A 21579-nucleotide genomic window follows, 5' to 3' on the forward strand; every position below is an offset into this window, starting at 1 on the left:
AGAGCGACGGGGGACGCATGGCACGCCCTGTTCAATAATCATGTCCTAGCGGGGATAAACCGATGGGGAGAGGAAGCTTTGACTCTTTTGTAACAATCAGACGGAATTCCAATTCCATTTTCCTGTCTGCGAAGTGTCGAGCATCTCACAAGTTACTAGAACGGGGGCGGGAAAAAGGCAAAATTGCCGTCAACTCATCGCCGTTATCGCTGATTGGTAGAATCCACACAGCGCAAAGGCATCTAGATTGTTTCGTGCGGCTCTCGCGCGTTCCAGAGTCAAGCGCCGCAAGCTTTGCCTGAAGCTTCCAGTGTCGAGCCAGAGACGATTGCGGGAACTCGATGGTATTCCTTCCGTCCAGCTCCGCCCAGCATCATGCTCGCAAATACGACTTCAGCCGTCTGGAGACGCAAGAGACTGGGTCATCCATCCCCCCGGTCAGTACAGACAGGCATGCTCGGATTATGCAGTCATCGCCTTTTGATGCTGAATACAGAGCAGAGCACAGACACAGACGCAAGTAGCGACGGCAGCTTGGCCCACTGTCTGTAGCTCACCTAATAGGGCCGTGTCGAAACCAGAGGTTGAAGCTAGACTGAGGATCCGGATCCTAGCCCCCCTGGTCCAAACGCCATCAATGCTTTCGTCCTTTTTTACTCCTCACTCGGAGCGAAACCCGTCCATGTGGTAAATCAGCGTCGCAGCGTTACGGAGCAGATTAACCGACATTCAATAATTCGTTGCTCCCCTTGTCCGGGTGCCAAAAATCCTCCGAGGGCCTTCTTCCGTCTCGACAGCCAAACACTCGCACATGTGACGGGATCCCTTGCCGTATATTGGCCCTGCATCCCCAACATCTTATCGTGTTTCAGGAACTACACAACAGTATGTACATGCTGTACTCGTAATCGTAGTATTATCCAATATTTTACCCGTGGCTCTTGTATGAGCCGCTATCTATACTAGCAACGTGCCAAGATATCTACAGCAAGTATGTACCTTGCAGTTCTGAGATGATGCCAAGTCTGTATCCAGTACCAAATGTCACTACCATATCGAACCCGAATACCAGGTCGTAGACTAACAAGATGCATCGTTACCATGCAGTAATATCATCCACCTCAGCTTCGCCGAACGTGCTCGACTTCGTCAGCTGGCCCACGCCGACTTCCTCTAGGGCGCCACCCTCGACTGACATGATATCAGGTAGAATCTCCTTCAGGAATCCCAGCACATAGCGGTTCACCTGCTCAAACTGCAGCAAGAAGGCGTCATGCCCCTCGGAGCTGTCGATCCGCTCGAGTCGTGCATTCTTTACGTGCTGCGCAATCTCCTCCTGCTCGGCAAACGTAAACAGCCCGTCGCTCTCAATACCAAGTACAAGCAATGGCTGTTCAATTAGCGCGAGCGCCTCGGCGATCGTTGCCGCCCGGTCCCTAGACACATCATGCGTGTCAAGCTTCCGCGTCATGGCAATGTAGCAGTTGCTATCAAAGCGTTTAACGAACTTTTTGCCCTGGTAGCGCAGATACGACTGCGCCGAAAAGTACGTCGACGTGGGCATCTTGTCTCCTCCAGTCAGGCTCTCTTCTTCTTGGTCATTTCCAGGGCCGTGAAACTGCGGGTCAGCATTTTCGGCTGATCGCGAGCCCGGGCTGCTGGTTCCGGACCCATTGTGGCTATTCTTGCGTGAGACTGATGTGCGCTTAACGTTGTGGCCGTCGTTGTGAATGTGGAAATGAGCTTCCGATGGGGTGCTGGGACGCGGCCGTTCTCGAATCGTCTGTACCTTTGAAGGGTCGGGAATGTTCCGGCCAAACCGGGACTCGAACGAGTTGCGACTGCGATAGGTGAGTAGGGCAGACATCCGAGCCGCACCTAGCCCGGTCACAGGCGGATCGTCAAACGGGTAATAGCCGTCATCATACTTGGGGTCGGCGTAGATGCTCTGGCGTTGAGCTTCTCCCCAACTAATGCCCCATGCACTGTGCCGACTAGATGTGGCAATGGGCACGACACAGCGAACGTAGTCCTTTCCGAAATATGCCCACTCCAACACGAACATGCCCCCGAGCGAACCCCCGATGACAGCAGCCACTTGCTTCACGCCCAGGTCATCGAGAATGAGTTTGTGTAGGCTGGTTTTCCAGGTTAGCCCTCTGTGCCGTGTTGACTGGGGTTGGAGGCAATAAAAAAAAACAAAAGGGGCGTCTTACTTCACGTCATCTCGAATTGTCGTGAGAGGAAACTCGGGCCCATAGCGATCATTCTTGGGGTCGCCATCCTTGGCCGTGACGGGGCTTGCTGTGCCGTAGGGGCTGCCCAAGCTGTTCATGCACACGATGAAGAACCTCGAGGTATCGAAAGCCCTACCTGGACCACCAAGCAGGGGACCCCACCAGTCGCTCACATCAGCACTGCCGGTTAGGGCATGGCAAATCACCATGGCGTTGTCACCAGATGGCGAGAGCCGGCCGCGGGTGGTGTATGCAACGGGAACATTGTATAACGTGACTCCAGATTCGAGTGTAAATTCCGGAACAATGGCTATTTGCTGGTCGGGGATGAGAGCCGCAAAGGGGTTCTCAGGCTGCGACTGGGTTCTTTCTTGCAGGTATTCAGCCACCACTCTTGTCATAAAATCTTACATCAAATTTCGTAACTCAAAACTGACGACCGGCTTGGCCACTTGACTGAGGATCGCCAGGAGGGGGGAAGCAGAAAAGAACAAAATTGAGGGCCAAGGAAGTAAATAGTGTCTGGACGTATATAGAAAGGATATGTTGTACTGACCGTATTTCATTTTGGCATCACCATTGACAACTTTTGTCTCACTCATCTTGACAACCAACTGCAGGTGATAGGTAATTACTAGGTAATGACTCTGCTCCGTTCTCGGAGTGCAGCGCAGACCATGCAAACGCTTAGTAGGATACCCGGGACCTGAACCCAGATCAAAGATTGAGCGGCAACCGAACGACAACAGTCAAAACGCCTCGTGATGTATCCAAACGCAGTAGCTGAAGAGTGAATAAGAGCAGATATAACAAGTGCCAAGTGAATTTGTGGAGGATGAGAATTTCAAAGAGCCGTGGCGCAATTCCAACCCCCGGCTCTTTGTTGGAGGTCAGATTACTATACCGACTCGTTAGTAAGCGTGCTAACGCAGCATCACGTGAGCTACTTTGGTGCTCAAACGAAGGACAGAAAAAGCGAGACAGCAAAATGCGTAAGTGCATCTGTTACTATCACTACAATAGCAGTTATGAGAGGAATATAGATAGTGGCTGTTATTAGGGAAATGTAGATATAGTAGTAAATATTAGTGAAATATAGCTATAGTAGCAGATACTTATAAACAGGCGTATAATTCAACGTGTTCGTGTTCAAAATCTTGTCAGTCTCGGTTTTTCTGTCCTCCGATTCCCTGGGCTTGTACCTGAATTTCTGGTCGCAAGGCTGCCGTGGTCCGTGCACCGCTGCTGGGAGCGCAGCTTCACGACTTCACGCGGAGCCTCTTCAAACCTGGATTTTGGTTCGACGTGCAGCTTTTCAGCATCGAAACCTGCCTCAGGACGCGGGCTGTGAAAGGCTTTGTTCAGCTCTGCGGAATCTCGGCGCGAATCGACTTGCCCTGCCCGAATTGTGCTCAAGCCTCTCCGTTTACCTCTTGGGATTTTTTTTTGTTTCCCTTTCGTTTGCCTGCTGTAGCCTTCACTCTTTTTTCAGCATTTCATCACACCCAGCTACCGCCCAGGCCCCGAACATTCGCAGCTTCGTCCATCCCGCCGCGTTTTCGCCTCTTCTCCCCTCAAACCAACATTCGGAATTGCCTGCAGATGGTCCCATGAATCCGCCGCTAATGGTATAGCACGCGCCGATCCCTCGCAGCATCTTCGAGCGTCATGCCGCAGAAGCGCAAGCGGCTCGATCGATCATCAGGCGAAGGAGGCAGACCATCGCCACATAACCCAAGCGACGCCGCTATTGCGCTTCACGAACGAGACGACACCATGAACCACATGAACCAGGGCCAAGGCCGAGGCCGAGGCCGGGGAGCGCATCGAGGTGCCAATCAACGGAACCCGTCGCGTGGCCACAACAATCGTGGTCCTCACAACAACTATCAGCAGAACCAGCACCAGAATCAGAATCAAAATCAGAATCAAGGCCAAGGACAGAACCAAAATCAAAACCAGAGCCCAAACCAAAATCAAAACCAAAACCAAAACCAGCCTCCCGCATCGCGAAGGCCCAGCTCATCTTCCTCTCAGCAGGCACCGCAACCATTCCCAGCAACTCCGAGAGCATCTAACCCCCCTCCAGCGTCCAAACCTCCTCCTCCTCCGCCGCCTGCCTTCTCACGACCTCCGCCTGCCTCACCTCCGCCGACCAACATCCCTCCGCCTGAACCTACATCGGAAAGCGGCCCTCCAGCTGGATCAAATTATCACTATGATAATCTCACAGAGGAAAAGATCCGATCGTGGACAGAGCGTGGGCGGGAGGAGATTGTGCAACATGGCATACAGTCGCGAGAAGATGTCGACATCACGGAGCTATCCAGCTTGTTCCAAGAATTCATCCATGCTGTTGTCGACAATCGGTTGGAGGCCACGGACGCTGGAAGATGCGTCAAGGAGATTCTGGGAGATGAAACGACAGACGGTATTAAGGATTCCTACGTGGCCCCCCATACGCTACTCCTCGACTCGCTAGCCATTGTTATGGACAATGAGCCCGATTTGTATCGTCCGGCTCTTCGTGATTTTCTCATCGCCACCGAAGTCTCTCCCGCGCTTATGCGACAGGTGCTTGATGCCCCCTTGCTTCAGCAGCTTGGCCTTATCAGGGATACCTTTGCTAGGTTAGGTGTTAGGCAGGCGACAAACCTGCTCTATCGACAGGCAAACTACAATCTCTTACGGGAGGAGACGGAAGGATACTCGAAGCTCGTCACTGAGCTCTTCACTACTAGCAGCATACCATCGCCCTCACCCGAGCTTGCAGAACAAACGTTTGAGAGGGTCAAGGCTTTGATTGGAACTTTCGACTTGGACGTTGGCCGAGTCCTCGACGTCACTCTCGACGTTGCTGCCGCCGTTCTGATTAAGCAGTTCAAGTTCTTTGTCAAATTTCTGCGAATTAGTTCTTGGTGGCCACGCTCACATCTTGTACTCAGTTCTATGGTTTACACCGGCGGCCTACCGACTTGGGCTCAGCCAGATTATCCTCACTGGAATACAACCGAAGAGGATGAAGAAATCAACGCACAGCTGAGATTGGCCCGAGATACTGAATTCTGGGCTCGAGCACGCGAAGTCCATTTGGCAGCGTTTTTCGAACTTGGCGGGCGCGGAACATCCAACTTGGCATCCTACCGACCCAAGCTCACAAACGGCAACGCCAGTGAATCCGCGGCCGATATTGAGCAGCAATGGATGGAACAAACGAAAACCCTCCCACCGCCAGGCAATAAGGTTGCTGCGCAGCTCCTGGGATTCAAACTGCTCTTTTATAACAGCGAGCTGAGGGACAAGACCGACGTACTCCCTGCCAACTTGCTCTATTTGGCGGCCCTCCTCATCAAAGTCGGCTTCATTTCGCTCACCGACCTCTATCCTCATCTCTCACCCCCTGACGATAACATGGAGCGTGTTCGCGAAGAGCAAACAAAATTAATTGAAGAGGAGGAGAAGGCGTCGCGTGGCGGTCCTATGAACGCTCTGCTCATGGCTGGTGTTCTCCCCCAGGGTGACGACGATAACCCTATGCAATCTAATGCTCCCAGACGAGAGCCCCTGAAAAAGACTGAGCCTGAGCAGAAGCAATCTAATACTGAAGCCACTGAGGACAAAAAGAATCTTCCGGAGCCATTGGAGCAAAAAGTGAGGCTACTTATCCAACTTTTGACAATTGGAGCCATCCCAGAATCATTGTTCATTCTTGGGAAGTTCCCATGGATTCCAGAGGTATTTCCCGAAGTCCTATCCCGAATTCACCGCGTGTTACACGTCTCCATGGAAAAAGTCTTCAACGACAGCCGCCCAAAACCCTCTGGTGGAGCCGACTGCCCAACCAAGGAAATATTCTCGGCGGATCAGACCGGCGTAGCAAAGGGGAGTGTTCGGCTCGTCAGGCTGCCCGTCAAGAAAATCTGGCGTTGGCCATTTCCCGATAAATGGGACACAAGCGAGAGTCAAAACTACCGATTCTACTGGGATGAATGGGCCGACAACATCCCAGTCTGTCAAACTGTGGACGACATCTTCACGCTGTGTAATACTTTCCTTAACATATCTGGTGTCAACATTGGCAAAGACGAAACACTACTTTCCAAATTGGCCAGCATTGGTGCCAAAAGCTTGACTGAGGACACCTCCGAGTCCAACTATGCCCGATGGCATGACCTCCTTCGCAGACTTCTCGTGCCCGCTCTCAGCCATACCAAGGCCAATGTCTCCGTCGTAAACGCAGTTTGGGAGTTACTCCGCCGATACCCGCTGACAACGCGATACTCTATTTATGCCGAATGGTTTGAAGGACAGATATCCCGTCTGCCCGCTATGCGATTAGCATTTGCTCGTGCCACTGCAGAGACACGAGGAACCATGAAACGGTTATCGCTCACCAACATCAGCGAAATGGCCAAGCAGCTTGCCAAAACAAGCTACTCTTCTCCTGGAGTCGTCTTCCGAGTTGCGTTTGAGCAGCTCGAGTCGTACCCCAATCTGATTGAAGGTTTCGTCGAATGCGCCAAATACTTTACCGACCTCTCCTACGATGTTCTCGTCTGGTCTCTGATGAACTCCCTCGGCAAATCTCGAAGCCGCACTCAGGCCGATCATGCGCTCACTACTAGCAAATGGCTTCAAGCGCTATCCAGGTTCTCTGGTAAAATCTTCAAACGCTATTCCGCCATCAATCCTATTCCAGTTCTCCAATACGTCAATGACCAGCTTCAACGCGGCAATTCCACCGATTTGATCATTTTGAAAGAATTTATCAACTCCATGGGCGGTATTGTCGACTCAGTGGACTTTACTGATGCCCAGATCCTTTCCATGGCTGGCGGTGACCGATTGCGCCGCCATACGCTGATTCGAGGCCAGGATAAACGTTTTGACAGCGTTAGGAGCTCCAAGCGACTCATACAGGCACTCACCGACTCTAAACTTGCCGCTCGAGTGCTCCTCAATCTTGCACAGTATCGCCAGTCAGCGATATACCAGGTTCCCGAAGACGAGGCTCATATCAAATATTTGTCAGCTCTGGTAGACGATTCTCATCAGATTCTAGTACAATACCTCGACTTCATCTGGAGCAACCTTGAGCCGTCCGCTTTTGATGCTCTGGTTCCCTCTATAAATGAACTGCTTAGTTCCTATGGTTTGGATACGAGCATTGCTTTCTTGATTGGAAGGTCCAGCCTTTCTCACAAACTATATCCCTGGGGCCAAAAGGAAGCGGAAAGTTCAAAGGAGAACACTCAGCCAACGCAACAGGAAGCTACTGACAAGGAGGGAGATATTTCCATGGGCGAGGAGTCCAAGGACAAATCGGGTCTGGCCGTTTCCACAAACGATGAACAGGTGGGAATTGATGACCCTTCACCCGGCCCGCGTTCCACAGCTGATACAACAAACAAGCAGAAATTCGACGATTTGGCGTTGACGCTCTCACCTCTGCAGCCTATTGTAGAGGTTCTCAAAGAGACTGTACGACCAGAGGTTTGGCAAAAGATTAACCCAGAACTCTATGCCGTCTTCTGGGCCCTGCAGCTCGGTGATCTGTTCTGTCCTGAGGACATGTACAAGGAAGAAAAGGACCGGCTCGAGAGCGAAGGCCAAGCCATCCTGAGAGACCGATCAGACATGTCCCGTAGAGGCCAAGAGCGAAAGAATGAAAAGAGACAGGAACTCTTGAAACAGCAGCTCAGCCTTTCTATGGAGCTCAAGGAACACCGCCAACGGAAAATCAAGTGGATGGAATGCTTGACTGAGCAATTCCAGTCGATATCCCCTGACCCCAAGATCAAGACTGACGGCCTTTCTGACATTCTCCTGGAGCAATGCTTCCTTCCCAGGGCCCTGCTCTCTCCGGCGGATGCAGAGTACACCTACAAGTTCATCATTGCGTTGCACGAACTGAGGGCGCCCAACTTCAAGCTCATGTCCCTCTACGACCGACTCTTTAACGCAAACAGGCTGCGATCTCTGATCTTCACTAGCTCCGTCAGGGAGGCTGAGTACCTTGGGCGATTCATTACTTTGATACTTCGAGATCTCTCAAGGTGGCATAAGAATGAGACGACCGAGAAGGGCAGGCCAAGCAAAGATCAGCCTCGCTTGGGTGCATTTGATAAGGAGGCCAAAGGGCCTAGTGACCGGCCATATCTTGGATTCGCTGTCAGTCTCAAGGAGGACGGGGAACCGGACACTTTGATGGAGCATGCTCAGTTCAAAGATCTCCTGTTCCGTTGGCATAAGAACTTGAATACAGCGCTCAAAAGTTGTTTGGCCGGGACAGAGTGGATGCACATCAGAAACGCTCTTACTGTTCTCAAGGCCGTCTTGGATTACTTCCCTGCCATTGATTTCATGGCCACCCAATTCACACAGCAACTCCAAAAGATTACCAAACAAGAGGCTGCATCCAAGACGGCAGCCGAGAACGAGGAGGGCCACCGAGTGGATCTATCCGTGGCTGCGCAAGGAGCCATGTCAGAGCTGCAGAAAAGGAAATCCAAATGGGTCATGGTTCAGGCCTTTCGACCCAATGCGGTGAGTTTACCTTGCGCCAGTGCTACATGTGCAAATCACAAATACTAATATCAAAAAGGGCGGTGCTTCTCAATCCGAAGTTGACAAGTCAGCTGCATCAAATCTTCGACCTTCAGCCCCGGACTTTCAGCCACAGCCGACGAGGTACGTTGGATCATTATATGCCTGCCCAACAGAAGGGCATTGATAGAGCTCTCTCCGACTAACACCCCAAACCTGCAGATCCCCAGCCAACAGACAGGCTACGGCGGAAAGAGAGGACGGAGAGGTTCAAGATGGGAAACCACAGTCCACTTCTGCCCTGTCAAAGGACTCTCTACCTGCTAAGCCATCCGGCTCTAAAAGGGACGTTTCCATGTCTCGGGAAGACGTGTCTGGACCTCCTCGATCAGGTACCCCGATGGGCGGTCAAGGTCCAGGCTCTCTTGGCCCAAGAAATAATGATACTCGCCCTCATGTGCTGCCTGACAGGCCAGCGCACAACCTTCCTACGAGGCCAGATGTTCCTATACCGAGCCACTTCACCCCTGAACGGTATACTCAGAACCCTCGGCACGATCGTCGTGATATGAGAGACAGAGATGGCCACAGGCAGCGCGATGGGCGAGACCCACGAGAGAACTGGGACAATCGTGATCCTAGGGAGGGCAGCAAAGACCACCGTGACGCCAGGGACCCCCGTGATTCCCGAACCATGGAAGCGGATAGGCCAGATCGGTCTCGTGAATACATGGACCGCCGTGGCAACGAGATGGCACCTCGAGACGTTGGCCCGACAGACCTACCACCTCGACCTTCAAGACAACAGGAACGAGACTGGCCGAGAGATTCCTGGGCAAACAGATCGCAAGATAGATTAAACGATTCATCTGCTCAGATCCCCACGGCTCCTTCTGGCCCAGCTGAGTCATCTGAACCAGCGATGAATCCGCAGAGGGCGGCGCTGTTTGCTCAAGATGACGCGGATCGAACAAGACGAGGTCCAGAGCCGGATCGTGGAGCGCGAAACCGACGACCAGGGCCGCAGGATTCGATGGAGTCGATCAATCCCGAACGGGCCGCATTGATTGACGATCGTGATGACAATGTTGCACACGGACGCGTGAGGGACGATGGACGAGAGAGAGGGCCTAGAACTCAATCTCCTCGACGTGCTGGTGGACGATATGGCCATGAGCACGGGCCCCCATCTGGACCATACGAAGATAGACATGCCCATCCTTTCCAACAAGATAACCGGCCTACTGGAAGAAATGCCCGCGACCGCTCGCCAGCTGGCGGAGAGAACTATCGCGGCAATAAGGGGATGGAGCGTGATGGAGATAGAGCCCACATGGATAAAATGCGGGATGCATCTTCTTCAGGCTTTCACAGATCACTGGGACAGGATGTTGACCACCGGCCGCCGCCTTATCAAGATCAAAACTATGGACGGCTCAACCCGGTGCCCACAAGCACTCCGGACATTCCATTGGGCCCGCGGGGACGAGGACGAGGTGCAACGAGAAATAATCAACAAGGAGGCCCGCCTGTGATGTCAAATAGGCCAGACAGTCGATATGGAGCCCCTGATGCAGGTCGGGCACCTTCTCAAGAAAGGCCGCCCGAAAGGCCGCCCCCTTCAGGCCCTGCATCCGGGCGAAATCGTCGCGGTGGCTATGAGCATAGCAACCCCAGCAACAATAACGGGCCAGCAGCTCCCCCAGCAGCTCCGGTGGGACCACATCCTGATAGAATGAGGAACTTTGGTGGTGCCGCACAGGAGAATGTACCCCCTGCACAAGGCGGCAACGCGGCCGCTTCATCTGGAGTTCACCCTGACCGACTTGCTCAAATGGGCGGCCCTGGACCCAACGCTCCGCCTCCACCTCCTCCGCCTCCGGGTCCTCCGCCATACGGGCATGGAAGCGGACATGGCCGCCACTCTTCTGGAAACCCAGAGCGGTCAGGACCCAGAGCCTCTACGGGATCTCTTCCAATGGAGCCTGCTGTGCCTACTGGCCCTGCTTCTAGTGGTGACAGGTCTTCAAGATCAGGCGGTGGAAGAAGACAGTTGGCAGGCATCAACAATATGCTTCAGCAGGCCCAGGCCGCCATGCCAAACGAAGGACGACCCAGCGGACCTCGCGTTAACCCTCCTCGGCAAATGCTCGGCCACTCGGACGTCCAAGTTCTGGCCGGAGGAGACGTGATTCCACCTACACCTGATCGTCCAGATACGCAGTGGCATGACTCACCAGCCCGAAGCGGTGGCGGTGGCCCGAATGGAGAAGAGGGATCAGGTCGTGGAGAGCACGAACGAGGTCGACGAGATCGCGGTGACGGCCGAAACGATCGTTCCAAGCGGTCATCTCGTCGGAGCAGCCGAGAGCGCGAGAGAGAAGGCAAAGAGCACAATGAGCACCGAGAGAGGCGGTCTATGGCGAATGCCGTTGAGGGCGGGGCTCGAGAAGATAGAGACGCTCGCAGGTCGACCCGAGACGGCAGCTCGCGGGATGCAACAGCAATGCCGAGTAGCGGCCGAGAGTCGCGACATAGGGGCGAAGGAGGGCTCGGGAACAGAGGCGGGGACGAAAGGAGTGGCAATAGAGCAAACCGAGGAAACCCCAGAGATGGAACACAGCGTACGGATGAGCAGCGGAGGGAGCATAGGGATGACCGAGGACGCAAGAGGAGAGGAGAAGAAGCCGATGGGGCGTTGTCGAGCGACCGCGAAAAGCGAGCACGACGGTAATCCGGAGTCTCTGGAAGCGATGAAAAAAAACAAAAAAACAATAAGGATGCATAGCCACGACTGGCTTGCAAAAGACTAGGTAGCACGGCAATCACAGGGGCCACTTTGTCAGGCGTTGGTACAACGATTCAAATCAATGTCTTTTTATTCTTTTTCTTTTCCAAGGATTGGAGCGTCTTCGCTCACGCCACGCTGCGGCCCATTTTCACAAAATTGTCAAATGCGAAGCATGGTGTCTTTTTACTCATGTCTTATTTAACTCATTTATTGTCTTCATTTACGGCCGAGAGGGATCGATTCAGCGAAAACAAAAATAGTTCAACTCACATATCTGTCTATCTACTTTACCTCCCTACCTACTACTCCCACCCTAACCTCTTTTTACCGGTCTGTCTTGTCTATCAAGAGACAGACAAATTTCGCAATTTCGAATCAATGAGTGTATTAAATCCAATCTATCAAAACCCAAAAACCAAGCAAACCATACATTTCTGGTGCAGGCACATAGAAGGAAAAGGGCAGATGCCCCGCAAGGGAGGATATATAACGAACGTTGGATGCGAGCTATTACTTGCTTGATGGTATTATGATGACTTCTGGGTTTTCGATAATTTACGATACCAGCTATGTACGATATATGTAAAATAAGAGAAATTGGAGGAAGTGAGATGGGAGGGGGCTGTACGAATATTCTATGAGAGCTGGTGGCTGAGGAGAAGCAAAGCGCCAGATGTAACAAGTACTATCTATACCTTATCTTTGCTCTTGATGCATTTTCATGTAATGATCTGGATGAAGAAAATGGCTCAAAGGATTGGGCGCAGTTGAGTAGCAAGCTTGCGTAATCGTGCGGCGGGGGCTTCGCGATCGCCTTTATTGCTGTTCACGGTAATTTCTTCTTTTTGCAGCCGTGGTAGAAGGAATACAAGGTTTTGACAGCGGCAAGAATGTCCGACTGTGGCTGTATCCTGACAAGGGGTGGAAAGAATACAGCGTCGCCTATCACATCCATACAGATTCTAGTGGCGGACCGGCAGTGTTTTTTTTTTTCCTTCCACCGCATGCTTGACACAATTTGCGAGGTGGGTTTGAAAGAGATTCCTATTGGGGTAAGTGACGATGCTCTTCTTGCGGCTGTGCTGCGCAGCCTTGATTGGAGGGGAGGAGAGGAGGCGATAGGAACGGCGATACGCCAGCATATGAGCGGAGGAACGAGCTATCTATCGCAGGTGAAGAGCACTGCCGCCTGTCATTTGGTGATGGTCCTGGGTTTTTGGGGCGTGGAATGTTTGAGATTGGATAGCAGAAAAATAAGGTCGGGTTATTAAAACGTCATGTGGTTGAAGTATGAGCAGCAAGGCGATGCGAGAAGTTGCGTCAGATTGTGTGGCGTCGTGCCTTGGCGCAGATGCAAGATTGCCGATTTTCCGAACGGGAGGGTGTTTTTTTTTTTTCTTCATTTATTTTTATTTTGGCGTATCTGCATGCATGTACGTGTATGTCATGTTGGGCTTTTTTTTGAGTGAGAATTTGTATGTGTGGTGAGATGCAGGCTTTTTGATCTGCGGAGGATTTTGGGGGAGGGGGGGTAGCTGTATATCCGCTGGTTTTACGTGTATCTTGGTGCAGTGAGATGGATGTATTGATTGCTTAGCTGAGCACGATGTATTATTAGTTTGCTGGCTGTAATACCTTTGATGGCAGTACATGCTCAGACAAATCTGGATTTGCTGATGAGATTAGGATTATGAGTATGATTATCAAGACGAGACGAGACAAGAAACGAAGCCGGAGTTCGGGGTCGGGGATTACACGCGAACATGGCCCTGGCCAGAGGAGCACCGTTTTTCTGCGGAGAATAATTTGGCGGTTTTGATTATTGGGAGTGCATTGGCATCAGGCATCAGTAACCCCCCGGGGATAGGTGTGTAGTTTTGTCCGCAAAAAGCCGGAAGAAATTGATATTATACACTGCAATACTATATCGTTTTTCAATAAGAATTTGCGTCGGAGAGTGGGATTGGATTAGATGTTGCAGAAATGCAGCACTTACTGCTTCGGGGAGGGGGTGTGCCGTAGCTGTGGCTGCAGCTGTACAGGTACGAGAACAGTATACAGTACGGGGAGCCCACAGTGACGTCTTGCGGGAGGCGGCGCCGCTCGTTATTGAAGCCCCTGAATGGGAGTTTTGGGTGGACGGGGATGGCGCAGAGGCGGCAGTTTCTTTTCTAGGGGCTGGCGCAGTGAATGATGTGCGCTGCTAGGGGATGTACCGGTACATGTACACACTGGTTTGATGCTCAGATTCATATTGCAGGTGCCGGCGGATGGGTTCGTGATGCTGGTGATCTGCAGAGGAGGCCGAAGATCGGTATATCAGAGATGCACTGTAAAGCTGAACAGCATTTGTGAATTTCCATCAGGATGCCTCTTTTCTCTTGCATAAGGTTTGCTAATATACGAAGCTGAATAAGCGAACATGGAACTACAAACAAAATGAGGTGAATCTCTGACGCGCGTTGCAGGACTCTTGGCATTCACAGGCACAGGCACGTCTTATTCCGTACTCCGCACGCCGGGCTCCGGCTCCGTGCCCTTTCATTGGCTTTCTCTCGTTTTGCGAGCGGAAAACTGTTAGGGTACTGTCCCACGAGAAAGAGAGAGAGAGAGAGCGGGAGGGAGCCCGCCTTTTGCTTCCTTGGGAGGGGAGGGGGGTGGATCAAAGCGGGCTACTGTACTTTTTTTCTCTTTTTTTTTTGTCGTGCGTCTCGTGAAAGGATCCATGGATGAATCAAACCAGATACTGGCACATGCTTCGGTGCTAGGCTAGTGTTTTAGCGGTTAGAGGAAACCCGACACATGCCAGCGCCTCTTTTAGGTTCGAGAGAGTTGCTTGAAACGGGAACCAGCAGAGACTCAGCCTCCCCCTGCCGGGACCAATCGCCAGCGTTGTGGGTTTATTAGCGGCGTCGTGTGAGAGTGGGAGAGAGAGAGTGTGAGAGGTGCGAGGTGAGAGTGTGGTTGATGATACGAGTACATCTGTCCTTTTAAGAGATGTGAGAGCATCGGCAAGTTTGCTTTGATGAGAGCTTCACATGACTAACACCAGATGTGAAAATTGAAGCCAAAACGGGATGCATTTTTCTTGAGGTAGCAGCCCTGGCTATCGAATCAACTCCCATTTCAGTCAACCAGTCAATGCCTGTGTGCTGCTAAAACAGCCGCTGGAGATGCGCTGCTGCAGCGGCTCTCCAGAGCGCCCGACTCCCCGTCTTAGCGCCCTGCCATTACGTCTCACAGCACCTCGTACGGGTACCGACATCCATGACAAATGGCCGTCCAGCATGTCGTATGTCGTATGTACACGCCCCCTGGTCGGGGTACGGTACATTATTTTCTCTGTCGTCTCTCTCTTTGTTCGTTCCTGGATCCCTGCCCTGCGCACTTTGTCTGCTTTCTTATTTCTTTAGCCCAGGCGATCGCTCTCGTTCTTCTTTTATCCACCGCGACATTCCTTTTTCATTCCTTTCTGCCTTTTGGTCTTGTCTTCCACTCGTTCCATCCTTTCTTCGTCTTCGCTGCCAGGGAGCGCGACAAACAAGACGCTCGCTTCTCTCTCATCTCTTGCCTGGCAGCATTCCAAACCACAAGAATCTCTCTAGGTCTCTCCCTTTCTTCCTCACCCCCCGTGGACCCGTAGAATTCTCGACCCAGGCTGGATCCGAATCGAATCAAACCCAAAACAGCTCCGGAGTTTCCGCCGACTCGCGACCGAGAAACAGAAGAGGGCGCATCGAGAACCGCAGAGAGGAAAGGGGATTTTTTTGCTGGCGACAGCGACGACTCATCACGACTTGACGACACAAACATTGTTTAGACCTAGACCTAGGAGCATCGAACAATCACGCCTCGATAGATCACGACTGCTGCGGACAGCGAGCGACCAACGAATCCATCTGGTCAGGGCGTCGAGTTGACCGCGCACAATTTGCTGGCAAACAAGCTGGCCATTGCCCCCCTGTGGGCTCACAAAACAAACCAAAAACTCCGACTGTTTGCGTCTTGACGCTGTAATCCGCCAAAATGGGGTTCAATCTCACGTGTAACTCGACGTTGGAGGATATGAGGAGTATGTTTGTCCCTACCGGCTGCGCAAAGCTCCGTCATGTGTCTCCCGTTGCTCTTCTCCCGCGAGGACGGCCCGGACCCTTTTCACAAGGCTAACGCCCTAGCAGTCTCTCCGGGATCCGAAATCAAGATCGCCGGACCTCTCAACTTCCATGACCTTGCCCGCGTCATCTCAGCAGGATGTACCCTCATCGCCGTTGTGCTGAGCTTGTACCTCATTGCCATGCACGCCACACACTACACACAACCCAAGGAACAACGACAGTAAGCAGTACCTACCTGGTCCAAGGCCGTGGACCAACTAGCTAACCGTCGTCGGCAGCATCATCCGTATCCTCTTCATGATTCCCGTCTACGCCATCTCCTCGTTCATGCAGCTGCAATGGTACTGGCGCGCCACCTACTTCTCCGTCATCTCAGACTGCTACGAGGCCTTTGCCATTGCCTCCTTCTTCGGCCTGATATGCCACTATTCTGCACCCGACCTGCACACGCAAAAGGAATTCTTTAGAAACCTGCGCCCAATCCAGGGCTGGGTCCTGCCCATCAACTGGTTCGCCAAGTGCTGCGGTGGAGAGAGAGGCCCCTGGCGCACTCCAAAGAGCGGCCTCACCTGGTTCAACATCATCTGGATCGGTGTCTACCAATACTGCTTCATCCGTGTTGCCATGACCATTACCGCCGTTCTCACTGAGCACTATGGCCGCTACTGCGAGAGCTCCAACTCTCCCGTTTTTGCTCACATCTGGGTAAGCAAGCCACTCGCCTTTCGCACTCATATTCCATGACTTGGAAGTTTGGTAAGCCGTTTTTGTGGCATAGCTAACGTAATGATTGTGATTATAGGTTCTTGTTATCAATGCCATTTCTGTTACCATTGCCATGTACTGCCTCATTCAGTTTTACATTCAGCTTGCGAAGCCTCTTGCCGAGCACAGTCTCTTTTTGAAGATTCTCGCCATCAAGCTCGTCGTCTTCTTGTCCTTTTGGCAGTCCTCGGCCATTTCCGTCGGCACATCGACTCTCAACATTGTCAAGCCCGGTGACGTTCTCGCCTATCCCGATCTCAAGGTGGGCATTCCAGCCCTTTTGCTCTGCGTCGAAATGGCCATCTTCTCCGTCTTGCATATCTGGGCCTTCCCGTACCAAGTCTATCGCCGTGGTGCCTCCTCGGGCTTCTACCCAAGCCCCGATGCGTCAAAGGGCACCGTTGGTCTGGAGAAGCCCGCTCTGCCAAACAGGGGTGGCTTCCTCGGTCTTCGTGCGCTATGGGATGCCATGAACTTGTGGGATCTGGTCAAGGCCTTTGGCAGAGGTATGCGCTGGCTCTTCTGCGGCGTCAAGAGGCGGAAGGAAGACGTCAGCTACAAGCTTGGCACTTCCAACGACGAAGCTCTGAGCATGAGCAATCTCCACGAGCCCAAGCCTCAGGGAGCATACAACCCCGCCTTTGAAGATCCGACGACAACCGCATATCACGGCGTTAGCGGCGGCATCATGTCACCAACCGGCGATGAGAGAGTTGGCCTGATTTACAACGCTCAACCCAACCCCGACTCAGGCTTGAGGGGACCATCACCGCCCGCAGTCTACCATCATCCATCAGATTCGCAGCAATACTCGTTCGATCCGCCCCCATATGGCGGCGCGGCGCATGCACAGTCTCCCTACAACTCACAAGACCAGTCACCTCCACAGCGCCCACCACGGCCATTTTAATGGCCTGTGAAGAAAGGAATGGTGGATACCCAGGTTGACGAAACAGAAAAAATTCAACACAAATATGGAAATCTGAAAGAGATGCCCTTTTGCAAAATCAAAACCCAAAATAGACAAAGGAAGGATGAAATCTCATTCACAACTCATGACGGCTGTCTTACATTACGATACCAACGGTAGGGAGGGCGCAACAGGTGGCTGAAGGGTTTATTTTTTTTGCTTCTTGCTTTTTTTGTTTTTGTTTTTATCCAATTTTTAACGCATTTCTGGTTTTTGGTATATGCGAGATTTCGTCATGCTTTTTATTTTTGCTTTAGCCCACCAACGCAACTAGGGGAGAGAGGGTATCATTTTGATGGTTCATTATCTTTTTCTCCCATTTGCATTTGCTTACTTTTTTTTTTTTCATTTTCACACACATTGTTCATTTAGTTGTTCAGCTCAGAAACATGCAAAAAGCGAGCGGGCAGTGTATATAGATGGGACAGAGAGACCGACAGACAAGACAAGAGAATGGTATCGCGTGGATGTGGGAGCAAAGGGTGGAGTTGTTACTGGCGAATATGCCATGATGAAATAGAAACAATATTCTTTTTTGGGATTACTTTTTCTCTTTCTTCCTTCTTTCTTTGGCGATCATGATTATAATGATTGGGTATGACTGTGTTTTCTTGCACATGATTCGACACTTATAAACTGGGCCGGTGTGCTTCAGATAAAGCACCGCTCGCCATCTAGCTCCATCAGTGGCGCCGTCCTGCAATAACGAACAAGGGGTCCATCTTGTTTATGTACACTTTCTATAAATAGCGTCCACAGCCGGAAATAGCACTGGGTGTACAGTTAGACCAAGAGTTACTAAGCTAAAACTACAATAGCGCATTTCTTTCGTTTGGTTTAGCAGTTTATAGTAAGTAACTAGTACGTGTGCTTTCAACAAATCCGCACAAGGCAGAGTGCCAGAGTGGTTAATGGGTATGACTAGAAATCATATGGTTTCGGCCTCGCAGGTTCGAATCCTGTCTCTGTCGAGGACAAAGAATTCTTTTTTGGAGTTTCTTCTTCTTTTTTTCATTTACCTTTTTGGAGACTTGATATTGGTGCTGTGAGGTTTGATTAAGATGAAAAGTTTGTTGTTAGTTTAATTTTTTCTTAACAATTGTCAATGCCATGTGGTTTCGGACGCCTCAAAGTTTATCCAATCACCAACATCTTGCGCTTGCAATTAACACGTTCGGATTCCTCATATTTTTGTGTAAGCAGAATTGTTGGATATGTTGATTCTAGCAGTTATAGTCAATAAAGCGAGAGAATAATAATCAACACATCGCCATGAAGCCATTACCAGTCATCATTAAAAAGAAACAAGTCGGCAACCCCGTCACTTATACGCAACACGCCATTCAGCAATTCAAAACCAATATATTTTCATCCAGCACTTGTTCTGCTGGGGCGAATCCCGCCACGCTTGGGACCGTCGCTATTCCGTGTACGCTTTATATCTGTTCAATGTCCCTTTGTTCCAATATGTACAGCTATCCAGCCAATTGTTGCCACGAGCTTGCCTCCCTGCCCGTACTCCATTATGTCAAAGCCACCAGTTATGCCAACGTCGGCTGCCGTCCCTCCAAATCCAAGCCGCAATTATTACTAGAGCACCAAATATGCTGTGAGTGCATCGTGTAGTATATTACCGTGATGATGCAAGTCCTGCAGGGGTCCTTCGTCGGTCGTAATCTCGTCTTGCGGTATCGAGTTTCTTCTCATCTCGACTCCCGAGACGTCAAACATCCCATTTGACGGAACCCCTATTTCTTGCCTCATGCTCCCCCACTCCCGCCTTTAAAAACAAAAACAGCTGCCAACGCCATCCTGGTATCTCGAAAGGCAACAAGACCCCGAAATCTTTTGTTTTGTCATGTGTATTCGAATCCGAACGGCGAAACTTCATATATGTGATCATGACACTCGGATCTTTCTAAAATGAGAGAGGAAAAAAAAAAAAACCTGTCCAACGCGCGAGACAAAAAGACACAAATAACTAGGAAAGAAACCACGTATGCACACAAACGAGCTGAGAGAAAACAAGGCACGCGGTTGCCTTATCAATCTTCAGGGTCTGGATTCATGGCCCGGAGAACCGGGGGATGGATCCGTCGCGAATAGTCGTGATCGTCTCGGATCGTGTTGAGACTCTCGTGGCTCCCGCGGATGTACAGGCCTTGCTTAAATGGGTCCATTCGAGGATCGATCTGGATGGTGCTGTTTCTGTTGACGGCCGAAACTGGCGAAGCTGGCGAGCCGCTGTTTGCACTCATCTCTGGGGGAACCGATCCCACCATGCCGGATGAGCTGCCTCTGACGCTCGGGTCATCCCGGTACTCGTCGTTCCGATTTTGTCGTCTCCGTCGGTACAAGAGGAAAGCAGCGCCACAAACGAAGAGCAAGCCACCAACAACGCCAACCACGATGCCAACAATGGCACCTGTACTCAGTCCAGAGTGCTTCACCGGTGTGCCGGTTTGGCGGTCTCCGCTGGGGTCTTGCGAGGGAGAGCTGTCATCCGACGTCTGACCCGGAGGTGGCGTGGTGGAAGTGGTGGAGGTGGAGAAGGAGGTGGAAGAGGACGATGACGACGAATCGGTCGTGGACTATGAAACTTGTTAGCCGAATTGCTCTCTCACCGCGCATCAAGTTAGCATTCAGAGATCCGCGGTGCAAACCGCCATCTGAGACAAGTCATACAGAGGATGAGCTACTCGAGGAAGTAGTCGACGTCTCTGATGTGGAAGAGGAGGATGTGGCGGAGGCGGAGGTGGAGGTGGAAGTAGTTGTGGAGCTGGAGGCCGTTGTAGCGGATGTTGAAGCTGTGCTCTGCACCACAGTCTTAGTCACACTATTGGTCACTTCACGATGTTCTCCTGAATCCCCCAGAAGGATTTCACTCCACTGGCTTCCCCAGGAGAACAATTCAACAAGGGTTTTTGGACAAAGAAGAGGCAGTACATAGAGTGGTGGCCAGGCAGAGAGAAAGAGTTGTGCCTCCAGTTCGTAATCCGGCTCTCGCGCCATACATTCATGTGGGATTCAAAGTGCAACAGTTGCAGCATCGCAGGAAAACAGAAGCTTTTGACTCACCTGAGTTGGAGTTGATGTTGGCGGTGCCGTCTTGGTGCCCGAAGGCGCGACTTCGTTTAACAAGATATAGCCGTATAATCCAGGGCCGCCGCAGTTCTCTGAAGGCCACGCCGGGCAAGGATCATTGCATTCCTTAACGTCAACTTGTGTGGTCTTGTCAGGGTAGTAGTTGGAGCACCAGCATGAATTTTGTTGCGTGATAGAAAAGGCGTAATCCTTTTTGGTACAGAATGCTCCGCAGGCGCCATTTGTTTGCCATATGCTGACATCTGCGATAGAGTTAGATGGGTTGCTACATTGTTAAATCTCTAGGTGCCAAACTCACTCAATGGTGTTTCGGCTGTGTTGAAACTAGAACAAACGTTGATGCTAATGGCAGAAATCCAAGTGGAAAATGTCAACAACAGCAAAAGCATGTAACCCTTTTGCAGGGTGATTGCCAAAGAGGCCATGGTCGATATCTGGGAGAGTAAGAGTCTTGGAGATGGTTGTTGATCTTCAGGTTGCAGACTTAAAAAGTCATGCACGTGTTCAAGGGCAGTTCCCTTGAAAATTCGTCAGTGACGTGCCTTTTGTTTGGCTGACTCGTCTTTCGATCCCTTGTTGAGGGGTTCCCTTCGCCTTTTTGTCGATCCAGGAGACTTTTTTAGTAACAAGCCATAACCACCTCTGCTGGTTGTTTGTTGAACCGTAGACAGCACAAAGGCTGAAGAGGCGAGATAGGAGAACGGATTAACGCTTCAAAATTGTTCAGAATCGATATTCTCGAAGATATTGCGGAATCGTACTCGAAGCAGCAGTGAAGCAGCCGAGTTGGAGTGGATGATGTCTTGGGTAAAGTCTGGGGAAATTTCTCGTTGAAATCAGAGACACAACGGCGTGCTTATGAGCCAAGTAATTGACGGCTGGAATGCTTCGATAATAGCTGTGTGACGTATCGTCGAGGCAAAAGTCCGTAACGGAGCAGACTGGAATGCGCGGCCAGACGCAAGCAGGACCAAGGCGAGTGCCGTGCCGTACGCAGTCGAAAGACGTCAAGCAGTACCAACGAAAATAAACAATGCTGCTCGCGGTACC

General features: G+C 51.4%; 4 protein-coding genes across 4 annotated transcripts; 2 read left to right on the plus strand and 2 right to left on the minus strand.

Annotated features, from left to right (window-relative positions):
- Positions 1-1096: 1096 nt before the first annotated feature.
- T069G_08045 (alpha/beta hydrolase fold domain-containing protein) lies at positions 1097-2839 on the minus strand (the record flags this gene model as incomplete). Its single annotated transcript, XM_056175255.1, has 3 exons — positions 1097-2138; positions 2217-2607; positions 2794-2839. 3 exons carry the CDS (start codon positions 2837-2839, stop codon positions 1097-1099), a joined length of 1479 nt encoding a protein of 492 aa, XP_056026204.1.
- Positions 2840-3905: 1066 nt separating this feature from the next.
- T069G_08046 (transcription factor/nuclear export subunit protein 2 domain-containing protein) lies at positions 3906-11517 on the plus strand (the record flags this gene model as incomplete). The annotated part of the gene is made up of 6 exons (XM_056175256.1): positions 3906-7592; positions 7653-8783; positions 8842-8927; positions 9006-10360; positions 10409-10497; positions 10546-11517. The coding sequence occupies 6 exons, from the start codon at positions 3906-3908 to the stop codon at positions 11515-11517; spliced, it is 7320 nt and encodes a 2439-aa protein (XP_056026205.1).
- A 4165-nt stretch (positions 11518-15682) lies between these two features.
- On the plus strand, positions 15683-17364 carry T069G_08047 (organic solute transporter ostalpha domain-containing protein; the record flags this gene model as incomplete). Its single annotated transcript, XM_056175257.1, has 3 exons — positions 15683-15909; positions 15968-16394; positions 16492-17364. 3 exons carry the CDS (start codon positions 15683-15685, stop codon positions 17362-17364), a joined length of 1527 nt encoding a protein of 508 aa, XP_056026206.1.
- A 2105-nt stretch (positions 17365-19469) lies between these two features.
- Positions 19470-20954, minus strand: T069G_08048 (WSC domain-containing protein; the record flags this gene model as incomplete). Its single annotated transcript, XM_056175258.1, has 4 exons — positions 19470-20015; positions 20110-20238; positions 20503-20771; positions 20828-20954. The coding sequence occupies 4 exons, from the start codon at positions 20952-20954 to the stop codon at positions 19470-19472; spliced, it is 1071 nt and encodes a 356-aa protein (XP_056026207.1).
- Between the last annotated feature and the right edge of the window lie 625 nt (positions 20955-21579).

This window comes from Trichoderma breve, chromosome 5, assembly GCF_028502605.1.
Source record: "Trichoderma breve strain T069 chromosome 5, whole genome shotgun sequence".
In the NCBI taxonomy this organism is placed as follows: Eukaryota; Fungi; Ascomycota; class Sordariomycetes; order Hypocreales; family Hypocreaceae; genus Trichoderma; species Trichoderma breve.